This window comes from Aquarana catesbeiana, linkage group LG03 (genome assembly GCF_042186555.1).
Source record: "Aquarana catesbeiana isolate 2022-GZ linkage group LG03, ASM4218655v1, whole genome shotgun sequence".
NCBI classification, from domain to species: Eukaryota; Metazoa; Chordata; class Amphibia; order Anura; family Ranidae; genus Aquarana; species Aquarana catesbeiana.
In genome coordinates this window covers 191,325,136-191,346,046 of record NC_133326.1, presented here as the reverse complement: position 1 = coordinate 191,346,046, position 20,911 = coordinate 191,325,136, and the positions used below count along the sequence as shown (strand labels likewise).

Genomic DNA, 20,911 nt, shown 5'->3' with positions numbered 1-20,911 from the left:
TTCAAAACCCCTGCCGTAAACAGCGGCTCAGGCGCATGCACGGGAGTGACTTCATTGTTCCCCTGGCCACTCATGTAGCTGGAGGACGCGAACCCAGAAAAAAGACCAGGGGAATATGTCAGCCCTCTCAGCAGTGACAGTGTGGCACTGGAGGGCTTCGTTCTAAAGTAAGTCTCTCATAATGTGCTAGTATGCAAGGCATACTAGCACATTATGACATTGCCTTGCAGGGGATTTTTTTCCAACCACTGCGGTGTACTACCGCTTTAACTGTTTTGTTTTGGGGTTTTTTACCCTTCAAAGTATTTTTAAAACTACATGTTTATCTAAGACTATCCAGAGGGTGACAACGTTGCTGCATGATTTAAATGAAGAACAAACAGCATTGTTACCCTATTAAGTGGAAACATAGCAAATCTATACTATTAATATTAACAAAGATTACCATAGTGGCAACAGTTTACCCCACTTTACAATTAAAGGGAGACAGTAAAGATTAAAAAAAGGACAATTCAAGAGAACTTACAATTTAAAAGGGAACGGCAAGTGTTACAAAAAGGTAATAACTATGAGCAGTTAGTTCATCTCTTCAAGGAAGCCTATCCCCCTTAGGCTTCCTTGAAGAGATGCATTGTCAGGATTGCCTAAAACAGGGTTGTCCAAACTTTTTTCAAAGAGGGATTTGATGAAGTGAACATGCGTGAGGGCCGACCATTTTGTCTGACATTCTTTGAACCATAAAAATTTGGTCTAAGTGTGTTTGTCCGAGCACTAATACACTGCCCAACAAAAATTCTCTTGCCTTTGTGGCTGTGTGTGTTGAAGAGATGAGCTTGGGCGTGTTTTTTTATATACCGTATTTATCGGCCTAAAACACACCTTCACTTTAAGAGGGAAGTTTCAGGAAAAAAAACCCTTAAAATTTTAAATAAAGAACTGTGAAGCAAAATAAGGGTCAGTGCCCATCTGCAGCCCCACTGTTGCCATGAATGCAGCCCCACTGTTGCAATGAGTGCAACCTTACCATTTCCATGAATGCAGCACTCCCATTGCCATGAATGCAGACTCACCATTGCCATGAATGCAACACCACCATTGTCATGAATGCAGCACCACCATTACCATGAATGCATCTCCACCATTGCAGCACCCCCGTTGCTATGAATGCATACTCACCATTGCCATCAGTGCAGCCTTATCCATGCCCAACTGCAGCCTTGGAGGGGAGAGGAAGGGGACGGGAAGAGTGCACAGGAGTATTTCCTGTTTACAAGGTGGCCTCTTTAATACAAAGTCCCGCCTCCTATGATGGACAGAACAGTCGTCCAATGGCAGCGCAAGAGACAGGACTTTCTATTACAGAGGCTGCCCCGTAAACAGGAAATGCTCCTGTATGTACGGCACTCGTCCTGCCCCCTCCCTGTCCTCTCCAAGGCAGCCAGCATATATACAAAAGATATACATGTCCAAATTACCAGGCGGGCCATTTGAAACCGGAACACGGGCCGCAAATGGCCGAACTTTGGACATGCCTGGCAGGAAGTCTTAGAAGGACTGAAGATAATGGTTTGGGTGATATCTTGAGACCATTTTGGTGATATAAAAGTCAAAGAGCAATGGTAGGATGGAGTGGGACTTTAAATGTACCTTGTAGGGCTCAATAAACACATATACTAAGAGGTAAAAATATGACTATCTTTATTTTCCATGTAACAAATAGTTAAAACTCACATTGCATTTTAAACAGGTTATAATCACAATTACTGTTATTTGGTCCAGGATGTGCTGGTCCTGACTGAATAGAGCAGAGCAGATGGCCTACGTGTTTCGCGGGGAATCCCGCTTAGCCAGGGCCTTGAAACAGCACGAATGTTGTACAAATATTGTGAATAACCTATGAAAGAGATGTTAACAAATTTATAAATACATATTGATAAATATTTTTTAATTATTACTGACTATAAGGGAAACATATAAAAGACTTCATGAATATTTAAAATAGCGACGTCAGCTCATAGCCCCACCCCGACATGTTTCGTGCCAACGCACATATTCAGTGAGTCGATATCAACATTCAACACCCTTAAATAACCTGTGCAATTAGCTAAAACAAACACTAGAGCCAGAGGAACGATCCGGCACCATTTTCCCTTTAGTCAATATAGTGTATAGGATTAGCACACAGATGCTAGAGTCAAAAGGAGCAAAAATCGGGCAGAATTTTGATGTAAACCCGTGTGCAAGGTAATTTTTCTTTATTTCACATAGATCATTAGGACTTCCTGGCCCCATCTTAAAGAAGTCATAACGACAGAGGTCCAACTTTAAGGTATAGACCTTAAAAACAATTCCTGGTGAATCAAAAAGATATTATTATTACAAGAAACCATTCACAACCATTCACATTATAATATAACATTAGGAAAAGACTATGCATAAAGAATGCAACTTATGAAGATTTTTTTTAAAAATACCTTATGTTAAATAGCAGTCTCTTGTAAAATACTAAACAGAATTTTACCTAGAATACTGTGAAGCTTCGAACAGCAATAAAATCATGATTAGATCATTAAATAATTAATATAAAGGCTTCCCACCAGTAAAGAGGAAATACCATAAATTGCAATTATAAATGTATTGTAAGTCCTCTGTACTGATGAGCAGTTCCCTCTAGTGGACACTTTAGTAATCAACCACTGTTTTTAACATAATGGTCTTAGTGCTTAACCATGTCATCAAATATAATTAAAAATTAAAATCACTCCAAATTTATACACTATAAGCAACAGGATAAATGGACAGGGTGTATACATTAATAGAATGAACTGTTTACAATAAAACCATTGATATCCAAATCAACGTTCAATCCAAAAGGGACCAACTTATTCATAGTGTAGATCAAGCAAATCCCCATCTTTGAGATCTTTTGGGTTCTATTACAACCCATCCAATGAGGTTTTCATTTTTCTATAGCCATAAAGCTCAATCTCGAGGAATCTCTATTATGGTACCTCTTAAAATGAGCTGATAGGCTGTGGGTATGTAAACCTTTCCTAAAATTATATACCTGCTCCCTCAGCCTATCCTTCAGCATTCTGGTGGTCCTACCAAAGTACTGTTTATTGCAGGAACATTGGAGGAGCTATACAACATGTCTAGTTCTGCAAGTAATGAAAACTTGTACTTCATATTGAATACCTACCAGTACTGGCTGAACTAAAGGTAGTGCATTTCTTTTTTTCTAGAGCCATCTAGTTTACAGATTGTGCAATTGTTACACAGGTAAAACCCTTTCATGTTTAAATAATTTTGCTCTCGCTGAGGGTTCAATAACATTGGGTGCTATTTTATCCCTTAGGGCCCTTTCACACTGGGGCGGGGGCGGTAAAACGCCGCTATTGTAAGAAGCGCTTTACCATCGGTATTCGGCCGCTAGTGGGGCAGTTTTACCCATTGATTTCAATGGGCAGGAGCGGTGAAGGAGCAGTATACACTCCGCTCCTTCACCGCCCCTAAGATGCAGCTAGCAGGACTTTTTTTCCCGTCCTGCTGGCGCACCGCTCCAGTGTGAAAGCCCTCGGGGCTTTCACACTGCAGAGACAGCAGCGGCCGTTTCGGGTCAGTTTGCAGGCGCTATTATTAGCGCAATAGCGCCTGCAAAGCGCCCCAGTGTGAAAGGGCCCTTAACAACTTCAATACCAGGCACTTAGACACCTTCGCGCCCAGGGCAATTTTCAACTTTCAGCGCTGTCGCAATTTGAATGACAATTGCGCGGTCATGCTACACTGTACTCAAACAATTTTTTTATCATTTTGTTCCCACAAATAGAGCTTTCTTTTGGTGGTATTTGATTATTTTTTGCGCAACAAATACAAAAAGACCGAAAATTTTGAAAAAAAACACGTTTTTCTTTGTTTCTGTTAAAAATTTTAGTAAATAAGTATGTTTTTTTCTTCAATGACGGGCACTGATATGGCTGCACTGACGGGCACTGATAGGGCGGCACTGATGGGCACCGATGAGGTGGCACCAATGAGGTGGCACTGATTAGGTGGCACTGACGGGCACTGATGATGGGCACTGATAGGTGGCACTGATGGGCACTGATAGGTGGCACTGATGGGCACTGATGGGTGGCACTGGTATGCGGCACTGATGGGCACTCATAGGTGGCATCGATGGGAACTCATAGGCGGCACTGATGGGCACTCGTAGGTGGCATTGATGGGTACTTATGGGTGGCACTAATGGGTACTTATGGGTGGCACTGATAGGTGGCACGGATGGGCACTGATGGGCACTGATAGGTGGGCACTGATGGGCACAGATGGGCACTGACAGGTGGCACTGATGGACACTGATGGGTGGCACTGATGACACTGATTGGTGGCACTGATGCCCCTAAGGGTGGCATTGCTGGGCATCACTGCAATATAATAGTGCCAATCAGCGCCCATTTGTGGGCACTGATTGGCACAGATTGGGCACTGACTGGGCACATTGGGCACATGTGGATGGCCATGGGGAACATACCTGGCCATCCACATGTTGCCCCCTTCCATGGTGGTCCTAGTGGTGATCCCTGGTGGTCCAGTGTGGTCACCTGAGGGGGGCTGCGCTAATAAACAATCAGCGCAGACCCCCCCTGCCAGGAGAGCCGCCGATCGGCTCTCCTCTACTTGCGTCTGTCAGACGCGAGTGAGGAAAAGCCATCAATGGCTCTTCCTATTGACATCGTGATCAGCCGTGATTGGACAGGGCTGATCACGTGGTAAAGAGCCTCCGCCGGAGGCTCTTTACCAAGATCGGTGGAGCGGTGTGTCAGACTGACACACCGCTCCACCGTTCGCCGCGATGCACGCCACCGCAGGCACACGGCGGCATGTTATCCTGCTGCACGTCATATGATGCCCAGTCAGGATAACGGAACCACCACCCGGCCGTCAATCCGCTATAGGCCGGGCGGGAAGTGGTTAAGTTAGGTGTTCTATAGGAAATTATTTTAGGGCTTTCAGGGAGTAATGTGTTTGAAATAGGGTCCCTCTTCAGAATATCCCAATGTTTAAATATTATATTTTTAATCTGTTTCTATTGAATGGAAAAATTAGCAATAAAAGGGAAGACTATATCAGGATTAGGTATGAGCCGAACACCCCCCTGTTCGGTTCACACCAGAACTTGCGAACAGGCAAAAAATTTGTTCGAACACGTGAACACCATTAAAGTCTATGGGACACGAACATGAATAATCAAAAGTGCTAATTTTAAAGGCTTATATGCAAGTTATTGTCATAAAAAGTGTTTGGGGGCCTGGGTCCTGCCCCAGGGGACATGGATCAATGCAAAAAAAGTTTTAAAAATGGCCGTTTTTTCGGGAGCAGTGATTTTAATAATGCTTAAAGTGAAACAATAGAAGTGTAATATCCCTTTAAATTTCATACCTGGGGGGTGTCTATAGTATGCCTGTAAAGGAGCGCATGTTTCCCGTGTTTAGAACAGTCTGACAGCAAAATGACATTTCAAAGAAAAAAAAAGTAATTTAAAACTACTCGTGGCTATTAATGAATTGCCGGTCCGACAATACACATAAAAGTTCATTGATAAAAATGGCATGGGAATTCCCCACAGGGGAACCCCGAACCAAAATTTAAAAAAAAAGTGATGTGGGGAGTCCCCCTAAATTACATACCAGGCCCTTCAGGTCTGGTATGGATATTAAGGGGAACCCCAGCCAAAATTTTTTTAAAAAATGGCGTGGGGTTCCCCTCAAAATCTATACCAGACCCTTCAGGTCTGGTATGGATTTTAAGGGGAACCCCGCACCAAATTTTTTTTTTTAAATGGCGTGGGGTCCCCCCAAAAATCCATACCAGACCCTTATCCGAGCACGCAACCTGGCAGGCCGCAGGAAAAGAGGGGGGACGAGAGAGCGCCCTCCCTCCTGAACCGTACCAGGCCACATGCCCTCAACATTGGGAGGGTGCTTTGGGGTAGCCCCCCAAAACACCTTGTCCCCGTGTTGATGGGGACAAGGGCCTCATCCCCACAACCCTTGCCCGGTGGTTGTGGGGGTCTGCGGGCGGGGGGCTTATCGGAATCTGGAAGCCCCCTTTAACAAGGGGACCCCAAGATCCCGGCCCTCCCCCTTGTGTGAAATGGTAAGGGGGTACAAAAGTACCCCTACCATTTCACAAAAAAACTCAAAAATGTTAAAAATGAACAAGAGACAGTTTTTGACAATTCCTTTATTTAAATGCTTCTTCTTTCTTCTATCTTCTATCTTCTTTCTTCTATCTTCTATCTTCCTTCGGTTTCTTCCTCCATCTTCTTCTTCTTCTTCTGGTTCTTCTGGTTCTTCCTCCGGTGTTCTCGACCGGCATCTTCCTCCGTGGCGTCGGCGTCTTCTTCCCTTCTTCTCCTCGGGCCGCTCCGCATCCATGATGGCATGGAGGGAGGCTCCCGCTGTGTGACGCTTCTCCTCTTCTGACGGTTCTTTTGTGGAGCAGTGCTGAGTATAACATTTTTACACTTTATTCACTTGTTTTTTTTACCTTAAACTACAGCAGCAGCCCTTAGAGTTATTTTTATTTTTATTTTATTTCTGTTTCTATATAGTATTTGTTTCCATAGCGCGGGTATTTCTCGTATTATTATTTACACAAAGACCAAAGGAGTAATGTTTTTTTTGAGGAGGGAGTGATCAATCCTATTAAAGTCAGTCGAAACTTCTAGAAGTAGGAGTACAGCATCTTGCTGCAATCGCACCAAAGTAGCACTGGACCCTGTTCCAAAAACTTGTTGTGCTGCATTGAGGTGAACCACAGAGAATAATGTGATTTCCATCGCTATACGATTCTGTGAAACTCAAATTACATCTGAAATCGCACAAGTGTGAACCAGGCCTAAACAAGCACACATTGGTAGAAGTAGATGTTCTCAAATCATCCATCAAATACATGTCCAGAACTATGTTGTTTTCTGTTTGCCTTTAGCTGCTTTGGCTTGTCACCTTACAAATTTTTTCATAGAGTCATTTTATTTTGCAGACAATAATTGGCACTGGAGTGTCTTATGCATTTGATTTCCAACACAGATTTGGTGTAGAAATTGTAGGAACAATTCAAAGAGGGTAAGGATTTCAATTAATGTATTGCTGTTTGATTAATGACAAAGTATGGTGATACTACATGCAAACACCAGCATAATCTATGCTCACTATACCCAATACCACTTATAGCGCTCAAGGTGCTCTGGTAGGTCTCACAGAAGTATAAGGGTGCAGGCTGTCTTATGCTTAATCCAGAAAGCTGGGAAGTATGAGGGGATGAAAGACGGCACACACCACTAGCTCAACAGGTCAAAAAAAATGTGAAGGGCCTCAGCCTTGAGCTCCACCTGAGCCCTATTTCTGATGCATTTCTCTCACTCATCGAGGCTTAATCATAGAGACGAAGGAGTGGAGCAAGACAATTCTATTCATACATCATCAGCCGGTTGTAAAGCATAAGATTAATTGTACAGGCAACACATGGAAATGATGCTGAGAAAAGCTAGAAAAAAGGGGACCTCTATCCATGCCATATCCAAATAATATCTTGAATACTACAAAGTTTGCAGGAACAAGTCCTGCTGGTGTATGGATTTTACTGGAAAAAACATGAGACAGACACAAATATTTAAAAACATGACAGTCTTTACTTATAACATTGTTAAAACAATGCCATTGCATGTACAAACTATTTTAAAATCAATAGTGTCACAATTTGTCATATGAAACATATGTCCTAATTGGGACCACAATACAAACACCTCTTTCTTGTAGGGTATATACTGTAACTTATAAGTAGATGTGTATTGAGTATCATATTCTGCTAAATATGATAAAATATGTGTTACTTGTTATGTATACACAAGATTCGTAAATCAGAATTCATAATCATATTATTAAATAGCACTCACATATAACATGGTAGAAAGTCACACGTGCCAATTATGTCTGGTGGGCGGAAACCTTTGGCTCAGCTCCTCAGTGTGTATCAAGATAATTGCCATACTAAAGAGAGGAACAACCATCCCTCATGGGAGTAAAATAATAAAGATGCTGAAAAATGTTTTTTAAAGAGATAGCTGCCTTCTGACAATGATGTGACCAGATTATGATGTGTCATTATGATGAAAGATTTTTAAATATACAGTATCTCACAAAAGTGAGTACACCCCTGACATTTTTGTAAATATTTTGTTATATCTTTTCATGTGCCAACACTGAAGAAATGACACTTTGCTACAATGTAAAGTAGTGAGTGTACAGCTTGTATAACAGTGTAAATTTGCTGTCCCTTCAAAATAACTCAATACACAGCCATTAATGTCTAAACCGCTGGCAACAAAAGTGAGTACACCCCTAAGTGAAAATGTCCAAATTTGGCCCAATTAGCCATTTTTCCTGCAAGTGTCATGTGACTCGTTAGTGTTACAAGGTATCAGGTGTGAATGGGAAGCAGGTGTGTTAAATTTGGTGTTATCGCTCTCACACTCTCATACTGGTCACTAGAAGTTGTATATATGGCACCTCATGGCAAAGGACTCTCTGAGCATCTGAGAAAAAGAATTGTTGCTCTACATAAAGATGGCCTAGACTATAGGAAGATTGCCAAGACCCTGAAACTGAGCTGTAGAATGGTGGCCAAGACCATACAGTGGTTTAACAGGACAGGTTCCACTCAGAACAGGCCTCGCCGCGGTTGACCAAAGAAGTTGAGTGCACATGCTCAGCATCATATCCAGAGGTTGTCTTTGGGAAATAGACGTATGAGTGCTGCCAGCATTGCTGCAGAGGTTGAAGGGGTGGGGGGTCAGCCTGTCAGTGCTCAGACCATACGCCGCACACTACATCAAACTGGCCTGCATGGTTGCCATCCCAGAGGGAAGCTCTTCTAAAGATGACATGCAGACAAAGAAGACATGCAGACTAAGAGCATGGATTTCTGGAACCATGTCCTGTGGTCTGATGAGACCAAGACAAGTGTATCTGATGATTAGGGATGAGCTTCGTGTTCGAGTCGAACCCATGTTCGACTCGAACATCGGCTGTTCGATCGTTCGCCGAATTGCGAACGATATGGGCCGTTCGCGCCAAATTCGTGTGGCGCGTCACGGCCCATAATTCACTGCGGCATTGCAGTGCATTGCTTGCTGATGATTGGCCAAGCATGCACTATGACCCGCATGCTTGGCCAATCACCGCGCCGCCTTAACAGAGAGCCATAATTGGCCAAAGCCAAGGAGGCTTTGGCCAATTATGGCTCAGGGGATTTAGTACACGCCCCACACTATATAAGGCCGCCTGCACGTCGGCCCTGTGCAGTGTGTTCCGGTGTGCTTAGAGAGAGAGAGAGAGACAGTGTCATTTCATTTGAGTTAGCTAGATTAGGCAGGACAGTCAGTCAGTTAACTGCACTTAAAGTGTATTGTGTATATATATGCATCCCAGGTGTTGCATATATATATATATACACTGTATTCAGTTTAGCTAGATCCGTTCCTGTTATCTTCTAGACTATTTACATTTAGTGCAGTGCGTCCTGCTCACAGTGTTCAGCTAGATCCGTTCCTGTTATATTCCTACTGACAGGCAGGTTTGTCTTGTTACAGTATTTTGAAGAAAATTACTGGTGTTCTTTTGATCCTATTAGTACCACAGTCAGGCAGCTAGACTATTTACATTTAGTGCAGTGCGTCCTGCTCACAGTGTTCAGCTAGATCCGTTCCTGTTATCTTCTTACTGACAGGCAGGCTTGTCTTGTTACAGTATTTTAAAGAAAATTACTGGTGTTCTTTTGATCCTATTAGTACCACAGTCAGGCAGCTAGACTATTTACAGTTAGTGCAGTGCGTCCTGCCCACAGTGTTCTGCTAAACCTACAAGTAAGTGGGGTGCGTCCTGCTCACAGTGTTCAGCTAAACCTACAAGTTAGTGGGGTGCGTCCACCTCACAGTGTTCAGCTAAACCTACAAGCTAGTGGGGTGCGTCCTGCTCACAGTGTTCAGCTAGATCCGTTTCTGTTATCTTCTTACTAACAGGCAGGCTTGTCTTGTTACAGTAAATACAGCTACCTGAAGAAAATTGCTGGTGTTCTTTTGATCCTATTAGTACCACAGTCAGGCAGCTAGACTATTTACAGTTAGTGCAGTGCGTCCTGCTCACAGTGTTCTGCTAAACCTACAAGTTAGTGGGGTGCGTCCTGCTCACAGTGTTCAGCTAAACCTACAAGTTAGTGGGGTGCGTCCACCTCACAGTGTTCAGCTAAACCTACAAGCTAGTGGGGTGCGTCCTGCTCACAGTGTTCAGCTAGATCCGTTTCTGTTATCTTCTTACTGACAGGCAGGCTTGTCTTGTTACAGTAAATACAGCTACCTGAAGAAAATTGCTGGTGTTCTTTTGATCCTATTAGTACCACAGTCAGGCAGCTAGACTATTTACAGTTAGTGCAGTGCGTCCTGCTCACAGTGTTCTGCTAAACCTACAAGTTAGTGGGGTGCGTCCTGCTCACAGTGTTCAGCTAAACCTACAAGTTAGTGGGGTGCGTCCACCTCACAGTGTTCAGCTAAACCTACAAGCTAGTGGGGTGCATCCTGCTCACAGTGTTCAGCTAGATCCGTTCCTGTTATCTTCTTACTGACAGGCAGGCTTGTCTTGTTACAGTAAATACAGCTACCTGAAGAAAATTGCTGGTGTTCTTTTGATCCTATTAGTACCACAGTCAGGCAGCTAGACTATTTACAGTTAGTGCAGTGCGTCCTGCTCACAGTGTTCTGCTAAACCTACAAGTTAGTGGGGTGCGTCCTGCTCACAGTGTTCAGCTAAACCTACAAGTTAGTGGGGTGCGTCCACCTCACAGTGTTCAGCTAAACCTACAAGCTAGTGGGGTGCGTCCTGCTCACAGTGTTCAGCTAGATCCGTTCCTGTTATCTACTTACTGACAGGCAGGCTTGTCTTGTTACAGTATTTTAAAGAAAATTGCTGGTGTTCTTTTGATCCTATTAGTACCACAGTCAGGCAGCTAGACTATTTACAGTTAGTGCAGTGCGTCCTGCTCACAGTGTTCTGCTAAACCTACAAGTTAGTGGGGTGCGCCCTGCTCACAGTGTTCAGCTAAACCTACAAGTTAGTGGGGTGCGTCCACCTCACAGTGTTCAGCTAAAGCTACCTGTAGAAGGTTGGTGGTGTTCTCATACTACAGGCAGGCAGTTGATTTTGCTAGCTGCAGTATCAGTACATATATATATATATATATATATCCCAGCTTAGTGCAGCTACAGGCCATTAGTATGTCTGGAAGGCCAAGAAGGAGAGGCAGACAGTCACAAGCCAATAAAAGAGGGCAAGCAGGCTCTGTGTCTAGTGCTGGTCGTGGAGACAGTGCATCCTCATCAGCACGTGGCCATGGGACACGCTTGGCCTTTTTTTCGGCAGCTGGCCATGTTGAGCCGCAACATGCGGAAGACTTGGTCGAGTGGATGACCAAGCCGTCCTCATCCTCCTCATCCTCTCTCACCCATGCCCAGGGTACTTTGTCTGGCAAAGCAGCGGCCTCTTCCCTTGGCTCAATGTCATCAGTGACTCCTTCCCTAGCCCCACCATGTCCTCCTGAGGAGTCCCTCGAACTGTTTGACCACAGTGTTGGGTACATGCTCCAGGAGGATGCCCAGCGTTTGGAAGGCTCTGATGATGATACTGAGCTCGATGAAGGCAGTAACACGAGCACGGACAAAGGGGGTGCCCAAGAAGGACAGCAATCTGGCAGTCATGCTCCCCCTGCTGCAGCATACTGCCAGGTTTGCTCCAGTGATGAGGAGGAAGGGGATGATGAGGTCACTGACTCAACGTGGGTGCCTGATAGGAGAGAGGAGGAGGAGGAGGAGGAGGAGGAGGAGGAGGAGGCGGCACATCACCAACGAGGCAGGATGCCCTCCAGGGGCCAGCCTAAGGGCAGCACATTGACTGCATCACACCCCAAAGCTCCACATGTGCAGGGCGCTGCAGTCTCTGCGCGTTATTCAAAAAGTTCTTTGGTGTGGGCCTTTTTTGAGACGAGTGCATCAGATCGCACCGCTGCTATTTGCAACATATGTCTCAAGCGTATCTCGCGTGGCCAAAACATCTCCTGCTTGGGTACCACATGCTTGACCAGACATATGTTGACCTGCCATGCAGTTCGTTGGCAAGCGTATCTAAAAGACCCACACCAAAGAACAAAGAGGACCTCTGCTTGCTCCTCATCAGCTGAGATTTCCAACCCCACTAGACCTTCAGTCCTCTCTGAGACCTGCACTGAGAGGAATGAAGGTGTAGAATTAGGTGTGTCACAGCCACGTACTTGTGGGCAATCTGATTTTGGTACACCGACGTCAGATTGTACCAGGCAAATTTCCCTGCCCCAGCTGCTGCACCGCCGAAAGAAGTTTGCTCCCAGCCATCCACATGCCCAACGGTTGAATGCTAGCTTGGCAAAATTGCTAGCACTTCAACTGCTGCCTTTTCAGTTGGTAGACTCTGCCCCCTTCCGTGAGTTTGTGGAATGTGCGGTTCCTCAGTGGCAGGTACCCAAACGCCACTTTTTCTCACGGAAGGCAATTCCGGCTCTCTACCAGCATGTGGAAGGCAATGTCCATGCCTCGCTGGACAGGGCGGTCAGCGGTAAGGTGCATATTACCGCTGACTCATGGTCCAGCAGGCATGGACAGGGACGTTACCTAAGTTTCACGGCGCATTGGGTGACTCTGCTGGCAGCTGGGAAGGATGCAGGACAAGGTGCAGTAGTGTTGGAGGTTGTTCCGCCACCACACCTCCAAAATGCTAATGATTGTGACACACCTCTCTCCTCCACCCCCTCCTCTTCTTCTTCCTCCATGGCCTCTTCCTCGGAATCAGCGGTGCTCCGTAGTCGTTCAAGGGGCTACGCAAGTACGCAGGCCAAAAGATGCCATGCGGTGCTTGAGCTGGTGTGCTTGGGGGACAGGAGCCACACTGGGGCAGAGGTTCTGTCAGCTCTGCAGGGGCAGGTTCAGACGTGGTTGACGCCACGCCAACTTAAGGCAGGAATGGTGGTTTGCGACAATGGCACCAACCTCCTCTCTGCCCTCCGACAGGGACAAATGACCCATGTGCCCTGTTTGGCTCACGTCCTTAACTTGGTGGTGCAGCGGTTCTTGGGCAGGTACCCGGGCTTACAGGATGTCCTGAGGCAGGCCAGGAAAGTCTGTGTGCATTTCCGCCAGTCATATAATGCCAGTGCTCGGCTGACGGACCTCCAAAAGGAGTTTAACCTGCCCAAGAACCGCCTAATCTGTGACATGTCCACCAGGTGGAACTCAACGTTGGCCATGCTGCAGCGGCTGCACACGCAGCAGAGGGCCATCAATGAGTACCTGTGCGACTATGGCACCAGGACAGGGTCAGGGGAGCTTGGTTTTTTTCCCCACGCCAGTGGGCCATGATCAGGGATGCATGCACTGTCCTGTCACCATTTGAGGAGGCCACGAGGATGGTGAGCAGTGACAGTGCATGCATCAGTGACACTGTCCCCCTTGTCCACCTGTTGGAGCACACACTTCCTTAGCTCTCAAGGCCCCCTTTATCCAGACAGTGTTCCTGCGTGTCCGCCGATCACACAGGAAGAGGACGAGGAGGAAGAGGAGGAGGAGGAGGAGGAAGATTGTGTCAGTATGGAGGTGGAGCCTGGCACTCAGCATCAGCAGCAGTCTTTAAGGGATCAGTCCCAAGAAACACATGGACTTGTACGTGGCTGGGAGGAGGTGGCTGCGGACCATGTCGTCCTTAGTGACCCAGAGGACTCCGGACCGAATGCCTCAGCAAACCTACGCTGCATGGCCTCCCTGATCCTGCAAAGCCTGCGTAAGGATCCTCGTATTCGTGGTATCAAGGAGAAGGACCAATACTGGCTGGCAACCCTCCTTGATCCACGTTACAAGGGTAAGGTTGCGGACCTTATCTTGCCATCGCAGAGGGAGCAGAGGATGAAACATCTTCGGGAGGCCTTGCAGAAAGGTCTGTGCAACGCGTTCCCAGAGACTGGGAGGTTACAAACTCCTGTTTCTGGACAACGTGTTGCTGAGGCTTCGGTCAGTCAAAGAAGGAGCGGTGGAGAAGGTGGCCGTCTGACCGATGCGTTCAGACAATTTTTTGGTCCGCAGCCCCAAGGTATGATCGGTTCCAGCAACCATCGCCAGCGTCTGTTTTACATGGTGCAGGAATACCTAGGGGCAAGATCAGACTTGGACACCTTTCCCACCGAAAATCCTCTGGGTTACTGGGTCTTGAGGATGGATCACTGGCCAGAGCTTGCACAGTATGCAATTGAGCTACTGGCCTGTCCTGCATCCAGCGTTCTTTCGGAACGCACATTCAGTGCTGCTGGAGGCGTGGTAACCGATCACAGGGTGCGTCTGTCCACTGACTCGGTCGATCGACTGACCTTCATAAAAATGAATGAGTCTTGGATCACCACCAGCTACCAAGCACCTGATGCTGATGTAACCGAATAATTTTTTTTGAAATCTCAGATCCCTTCAAAGACTGCCTATGCTGATGCTGAGTGACTATCCCTGAGTAATTATCCTCTTCCTCCTCAATCATCACGCTGATAGCTTGTAAGAACATTTTTGGTTCTGGGTGCCACCACCAGTGCCTAAGGCACAATTTTTCAGCCCCTGTTTAACAGGGGCGTGTAATTACGATTTTTGATGTAATACTTTGCAGCAGGGCTCGTTCCTGCGTTCCAACTAGAGTGTCTGTGAGGGGTTGCAGTGTTGTGGCACCAGCACCAGTGCCTAAGGCCCAATTTTTCAGCCCTTGTTTAACAGGGGCGTGTAATTACAATTTTTGATGCAATACTTTGCAGCAGGGCTCGTTCCTGCATTCCAACTAGAGTGTCTGTGAGGGGTTGCAGTGTTGTGGCACCAGCACCAGTGCCTAAGGCCTAATTTTTCAGCTCCTGTTCAACAGGGGCATGTAATTACAATTCTTGATCTAATATTTCACAGCAGAGCCCTGTGAGGGCTTACAGTGTTGTGGCCACAGCAACACCTAAGGCCCAAATTTCTGCTGAGTATATAGGGCAGGACCCTACTTTCAAACAACTAACTTACAAACGACTCCTACTTGCAAACGGAAGGAGACAACAGGAAGTGAAATCTACCCCTAGGAAGGGAAATTCTCTCCTGTAAGAGTTAATATGGGAAAAACATTTCTCCTTTCCACTGATGCTTTCCAATCCATTGGGACAAAAAGTGAGGTGAAATCTTCTGAAGAGGAGGAAAGACAGCAAAACAAATGTCACAGGGGTGATAACCCTTCCCTATGTTTTCCAAAAAGCTTAAAAAAGATTTTTTGGCTGGAGCTAAACACGTTAAAAATGTACCCGTTCAAAATTACAAAGAGATTCTACTTAACAACAAACCTACAGCCTGTATACTGCTGTTCAGAGTATATAGGGCCTGGTGGCCCCACACCTTTCCTTATTTTAATTTGGGTGCGGGGTTCCCCTTAATATCCATACAAGACCCAAAGGGCCTGGTAATGGACTGGGGGGTACACATGCCGTTTGTCTCACTGATTTTCATCCATATTGCCAGGACCCGACATTACATTAAACCCGCAAGCAATTTTAAATGAGATTTTTTTCCTTTAAAAATGACATTTGGTGCAGGGACTGTTCTAAACACGGGAAACACGCGTCACTTTACAGGCATACTATAGACACCCCTCAGGTACGATATTTAAAGGAATATTTCACTTTTTTTTTTTTTTACTTTAAGCATCATTAAAATCACTGCTCCCGAAAAAACGGCCGTTTTTAAAAGTTTTTTTTGCATTGATACATGTCCCCTGGGGTAGGACCCGGGTCCCCAAACCCTTTTTAGGACAATACCATGCAAATTAGCCTTTAAAATGAGCACTTTTGATTTCGAACGTTCGAGTCCCATAGACGTCAATGGGGTTCTAACGTTCGTGCGAACTTTCGGTCCGTTCGCAGGTTCTGGTGCGAACCGAACCGGGGGGTGTTCGGCTCATCCCTACTGATGATGTAAAGCGTGTGTGGCGGCAACCAGGTGAGGAGTACCAAGACAAGTGTGTCTTGCCTACAGTCAAGCATGGTGGTGGGAGTGTCATGGTCTGGGGCTGCATGAGTGCTGCCAGCACTGGTGAGCTACAGTTCATTGAGGAAACCATGAATGCCAACATGTGCTGTGACATACTGAAGCAGAGCCTGATCCCCTCCCTTCGGAGACTGGGCCGCAGGGCAGTATTCCAAAATGATAATGACCCCAAACACACCTCCAAGACTACCTTGCTAAAGAAGCTGAGGGTAAAGGTGATGGACTGGCCAAGCATATCTTCGGACCTAACCCCTATTGAGCATCTGTGGGGCATCCTCAAGGTGGAGGAGTGCAGGGTCTTTAACATCCAGCTCCATGATGTCGTCGTGGAGGAGTAGAAGAGGACTCCAGTGGCAACCTGTGAAGCTTTGGTGAACTCCATGCCCAAGAGGGTTAAGGCAGTGCTGAAAAATAATGGTGGCCACACAAATATGGACACTGCGGGCTCAATTTGGACATTTTCACCTAGGGGTGTACTCACTTTTGTTGCCAGTGGTGTAGACATTAATGGCTGTGTGTTGAGTGTATAAAGAGATGCTCAATGTCATCCCATTCAAGGAGGCAAAATAGAGGATGGCAAATTAGAAAAAATAAATACTTTTTAAATTTTCATAGAAAAAACTGTTCTACCCTTGGTAGTTCTCTATTTTTGCTCTTCCTGTGTCTTGCTAAAGGAAAAGATTTTGCCATAGTGTTGAAACCCTGCGGTGTTAGATCCCTATAAAATACTAGAGATGCACCAAAATCACAGGTGCGTTATTGATGCGTTTTCAATGCATTTCAATTGGGAGGTGCATTTTTGGTGCGCTTTTTTTAACTGACCAAAAATGCAGCAAGCAAGATTTTTAACACCACGGAAGTGCAATGGACCAGTGTGAGGACATACATAGAATTTAAAGGGATGCATTTTTCTTGAGCTTTTCTTGCGCGAAAGGTGCCAATAATGGCCGACAATAAATTAATATTTAATTAAATTCACGATATTAATTAAAAAGCCAAATATGCAATTATATATATAATTTTTGTAAATATTTTATTATATCTTTTCATGTGACAACACTTTGCTACAATGTAAAGTAGTGAGTGTACAGCTTGTATAACAGTGAAAATTTGCTGTCCCCTCAAAATAACTCAACACACAGCCATTAATGTCTAAACTGCTGGCAACAAAATTGAGTACACCCCTAAGTGAAAATGCCCAAATTGGGCCCAATCGGCCATTTTCCCTCCCCTGTCATGTGACTCGTTAGTGTTACAAGGTCTCAGGTGTGAATGGGGAGCAGGTGTGTTAAATTTGGTGTTATTACTCTCACTCTCTCATACTGGTCACTGGGAGTTCAACATGGCACCTCATGGCAAAGAACTTCCTGAGGATCTGAAAAAAAGAATTGTTGCTCTACATAAAGATGGCCTAGGCCAGGGATATGCAATTAGCGGACCTCCAGCTGTTGCAGAACTACAAGTCCCATGAGGCATAGCAAGACACTTGACAGCCACAAGCATGACACCCAGAGGCAGAGGCATGATGGGACTTGTAGTTTTGCAACAGCTGGAGATCCGCTAATTGCATATCCCTGGCCTAGGCTATAAGAAGATTGCCAAGCCCACAAACAGTTTGCTGAAGACAAGCAGACTAAGGGCATGGATTACTGGAACCATGTCCTGTGGTCTGATGAGACCAAGATAAACGTATTTTGTTCAGATGGCGTCAAGCATGTGTGGTGGCAACCAGGTGAGGAGTACAAAGACAAGTGCGTCTTGCTTACAGTCAAGCATGGTGTTGGGAGTGACATGGTCTGGGGCTTCATGAGTGCTGCCGGCACTGGGGAGTTACAGTTTATTGAGGGAACCATGAATGCCAACATGTACTGTGACATACTGAAGCAGAGCATGATCCCTTCTCTTCAGAGACTGGGCCGCAGGGCAGTATTCCAACATGATAACGACCCCAAACACACTTCCAAGACGGCCACTGCCTTGCATAAGAAGCTGAGGGTAAAGGAGATGGACTGGCCAAGCATGTCTCCAGACCTAAACCCTATTGAGCATCTGTGGGGCATCCTCAAACGAAAGGTGGAGGAGCACAAGGTCTCTACCATCCACCAGTTCTGTGATGTTGTCATGAAGGAGTGGAAGTGTGGACGGCTTTACTTTAGCGGCCACAGCTCCACTCTAGCTTTAGTCCTCAGGCCGTTTCACAGCCTCTTGCAGTCAAACATGTTCTGGCTGCCTTCTGCAGCCCCTCTGACTCCTGGAGACCTCTTGTCTCTCTTGGTGTGGAGCAGTCTCCAACTAGGAGCCCTGAGGTATTCCCATTAACTCATTATAAGGGCTGTGCTCACCTCAGCACACACCCTGCTGGTCATCTACAAAATCTGGACACAGGGTTGGAGATCCCGTCCCACCCAAGACACTGTGGAATCTCCAAACTACAAAACCCCATTCCGGGAATACCAAAACCTGGAGAAAGCTGTGAAAGCAGTTTTCTCCAGTCCACATCTATGCTCTGCAGTCCTGCACCAAGCAAATGAGCACACCCTTTGTTCCCCAAACTACCATTTTTACCGTGACAGCATCTCCTACTGTCACAATATAAATTTAAAAAACTGTTGTTTTCGGTTTCGGTTTTCGGCAAAGTGCATCCTGCATTTTCGGTTTCGGCACCAACATTTCCGTTTGGTGTACCTCTATGAAATACCCATGTCTTCTGTGAGTAATGCACCATTTCAAAAATGAAAAATAAAAAGGTAAACAAGGAATATAACATAATATTTTAATTTAAACAGGGAAATCACTCGGTTAATAGGCTGTAAGGCTAAATTTAAATGACTGAAAAAATGTGTTAGAGTAAAAAAATGTACACGATCTACACCAAGAGAAAGCAAAGGATAACATTACTAGCAAGGAAATGTAAGGTACACATGTGGTTTAACTTAAGATAGATCTGTGTCTCTACAGCCTATGAAAAAATGCCAATATGATCTTTACTGAAAATAAATCCTGTTTCCTGGTGCCTCCATGGCAGCATACAGATGATAGAGCTTCGCCTCTACTCCTCCCCCAAGACTATTGAATAGCATAAATTAAAGACACAGTCCCTCCCCCAACATTCTCCTTTTTTTCCTCATATCTCTTGAGCTGGTGAAGAGTAGCAGTATGTCCATACCTCTGCCTTTGGCAGCTCCTGCCGAGTTCAGCCCCTCCCGGGTGCAGTCCTTGTTCTTGGCCTGCTCACAGTGCTGATAAGACTGGGAACCCATTCTGTGAGTTTCCCCACAGGAATGCAGTCTGCCATCACATATCATGGTGAATTCAGGAGGATTTGCAGAAGGATCAGCTCTTATATCCCAGGCCTGTTGCTTTTTCTTTCTTTTTTCTCCCTTTTTTGTTTTTCATTCTTCCCCTGTATTTTTTGTTATTTTTTTGTGTCATTTCCCCTTAAATTTTTCACACGTGTGCAGTGCGGCACTCATCGGCCTCTTCTTGGTGGGCTCTCTAGGGCTAAGTGTTAGTTTCTGGGGCGGCTGGGGGCTTCCCCTTGGGGGGGTTGCTCGTGTTCCCCCGCTCTGGAGCTTTTATTGTCCGGTACACAACGGCGGTCCTGTTAGCTGATACGCTCCCATGGCGTGACCCGGCCGACATACTGCTGCCTGGCAGTTTTGGTTGGCATTGGGATCGCGAGGCCGCCTCGTGTGCGGTCCTGTGGTGGGACGCGCACACTCTGGCCAGCAGTGTCTGTGCATCCATAATGGCGCACGTGTGCTGCCCCCTCTCTCCTGCCACCCCCTCTAGCACCAATAGATAGATTTATGCATTGCATAAATCTATCTATGGCTGCCGCTGCCACCCCTATTCAGGCGTTCGGCCCCTTTTCGGGCGCCGGGGGCCTGAATTACAGCAGCGGGGGGGTGTTTTTGAAGCACCTAATTAGAGCCATAGGTAATTGGCGTAAAAAAAGGTGACCTGCGAGTGCCATGCTGGGCGCTCGCAGGTCACTCAGCTGTGTTAGAAAAGCAAATTAATATTCGCTTTCCTAACACTAAACCGCCTCTCCGCCAATCAGGTGCTTGGATCTGTTACCCGTCACCTAATTGGCTGAAATGATCAGGCGTCCAATCATAGCAGAGGATGGGAAGAGAGGATGGGAGAAAACATCGAGGAGCTGTCCCACCACCACTGAGACAGGGTAAGTACAGATGGCGGGCGGAGGCACACTGGCAGCATTTGATATGGCACAGTGGCTGCGTTTGATGGGGCACAGTGGCTGTATATGATGGGCAAAGTGGCTGCATTCGATGCTGCACAGTAGCTGCATTCGATGCTGTACAGTGGTTGCATTCAATAGGGCACAGTGGCTGCATAAGATGGGCACAGTGGCTGCATAAGATGGGCACAGTGGCTGTATTTGATGGGGCACAGTGGCAGCATTTGATGGCACAGTTGGCACAGTGACAGCATTTGATATGGCACAGTGGCTGCATTTGATATGGCACAGTGGCTGCATTTGATGGGCACAGTGGCTGCATATGATGGGCACAGTGGCTTCATTCAATGCTGCACAGTGGCTGCATTCGATGCTGCAGAGTGGCTGCATTCGATGGGGCACAGTGGCTGCATTTGATGGGGCACAGTGGCTGCATTCAATGGGCACAGTGGCTGCATTTGATGGGCACAGTGGCTGCGTTTTGATAGGCACAGTGGCTGCGTTTGATAGCAAAGTGGCAGCAA

The 20,911-nt window shown here is 46.1% G+C and overlaps 1 protein-coding gene across 1 annotated transcript in view; it reads left to right on the top strand.

Annotated features, from left to right (window-relative positions):
- Window positions 1-20,911, top strand: part of LOC141131882 (chloride anion exchanger-like) — a 119,294-nt gene that overhangs the window by 38,738 nt on the left and 59,645 nt on the right. The window contains exon 8 of the mRNA XM_073619672.1: window positions 7,048-7,130. Within this exon, the coding sequence (XP_073475773.1) occupies window positions 7,048-7,130 (83 nt within the window). The remainder of the gene's footprint in view (window positions 1-7,047; window positions 7,131-20,911) is intronic.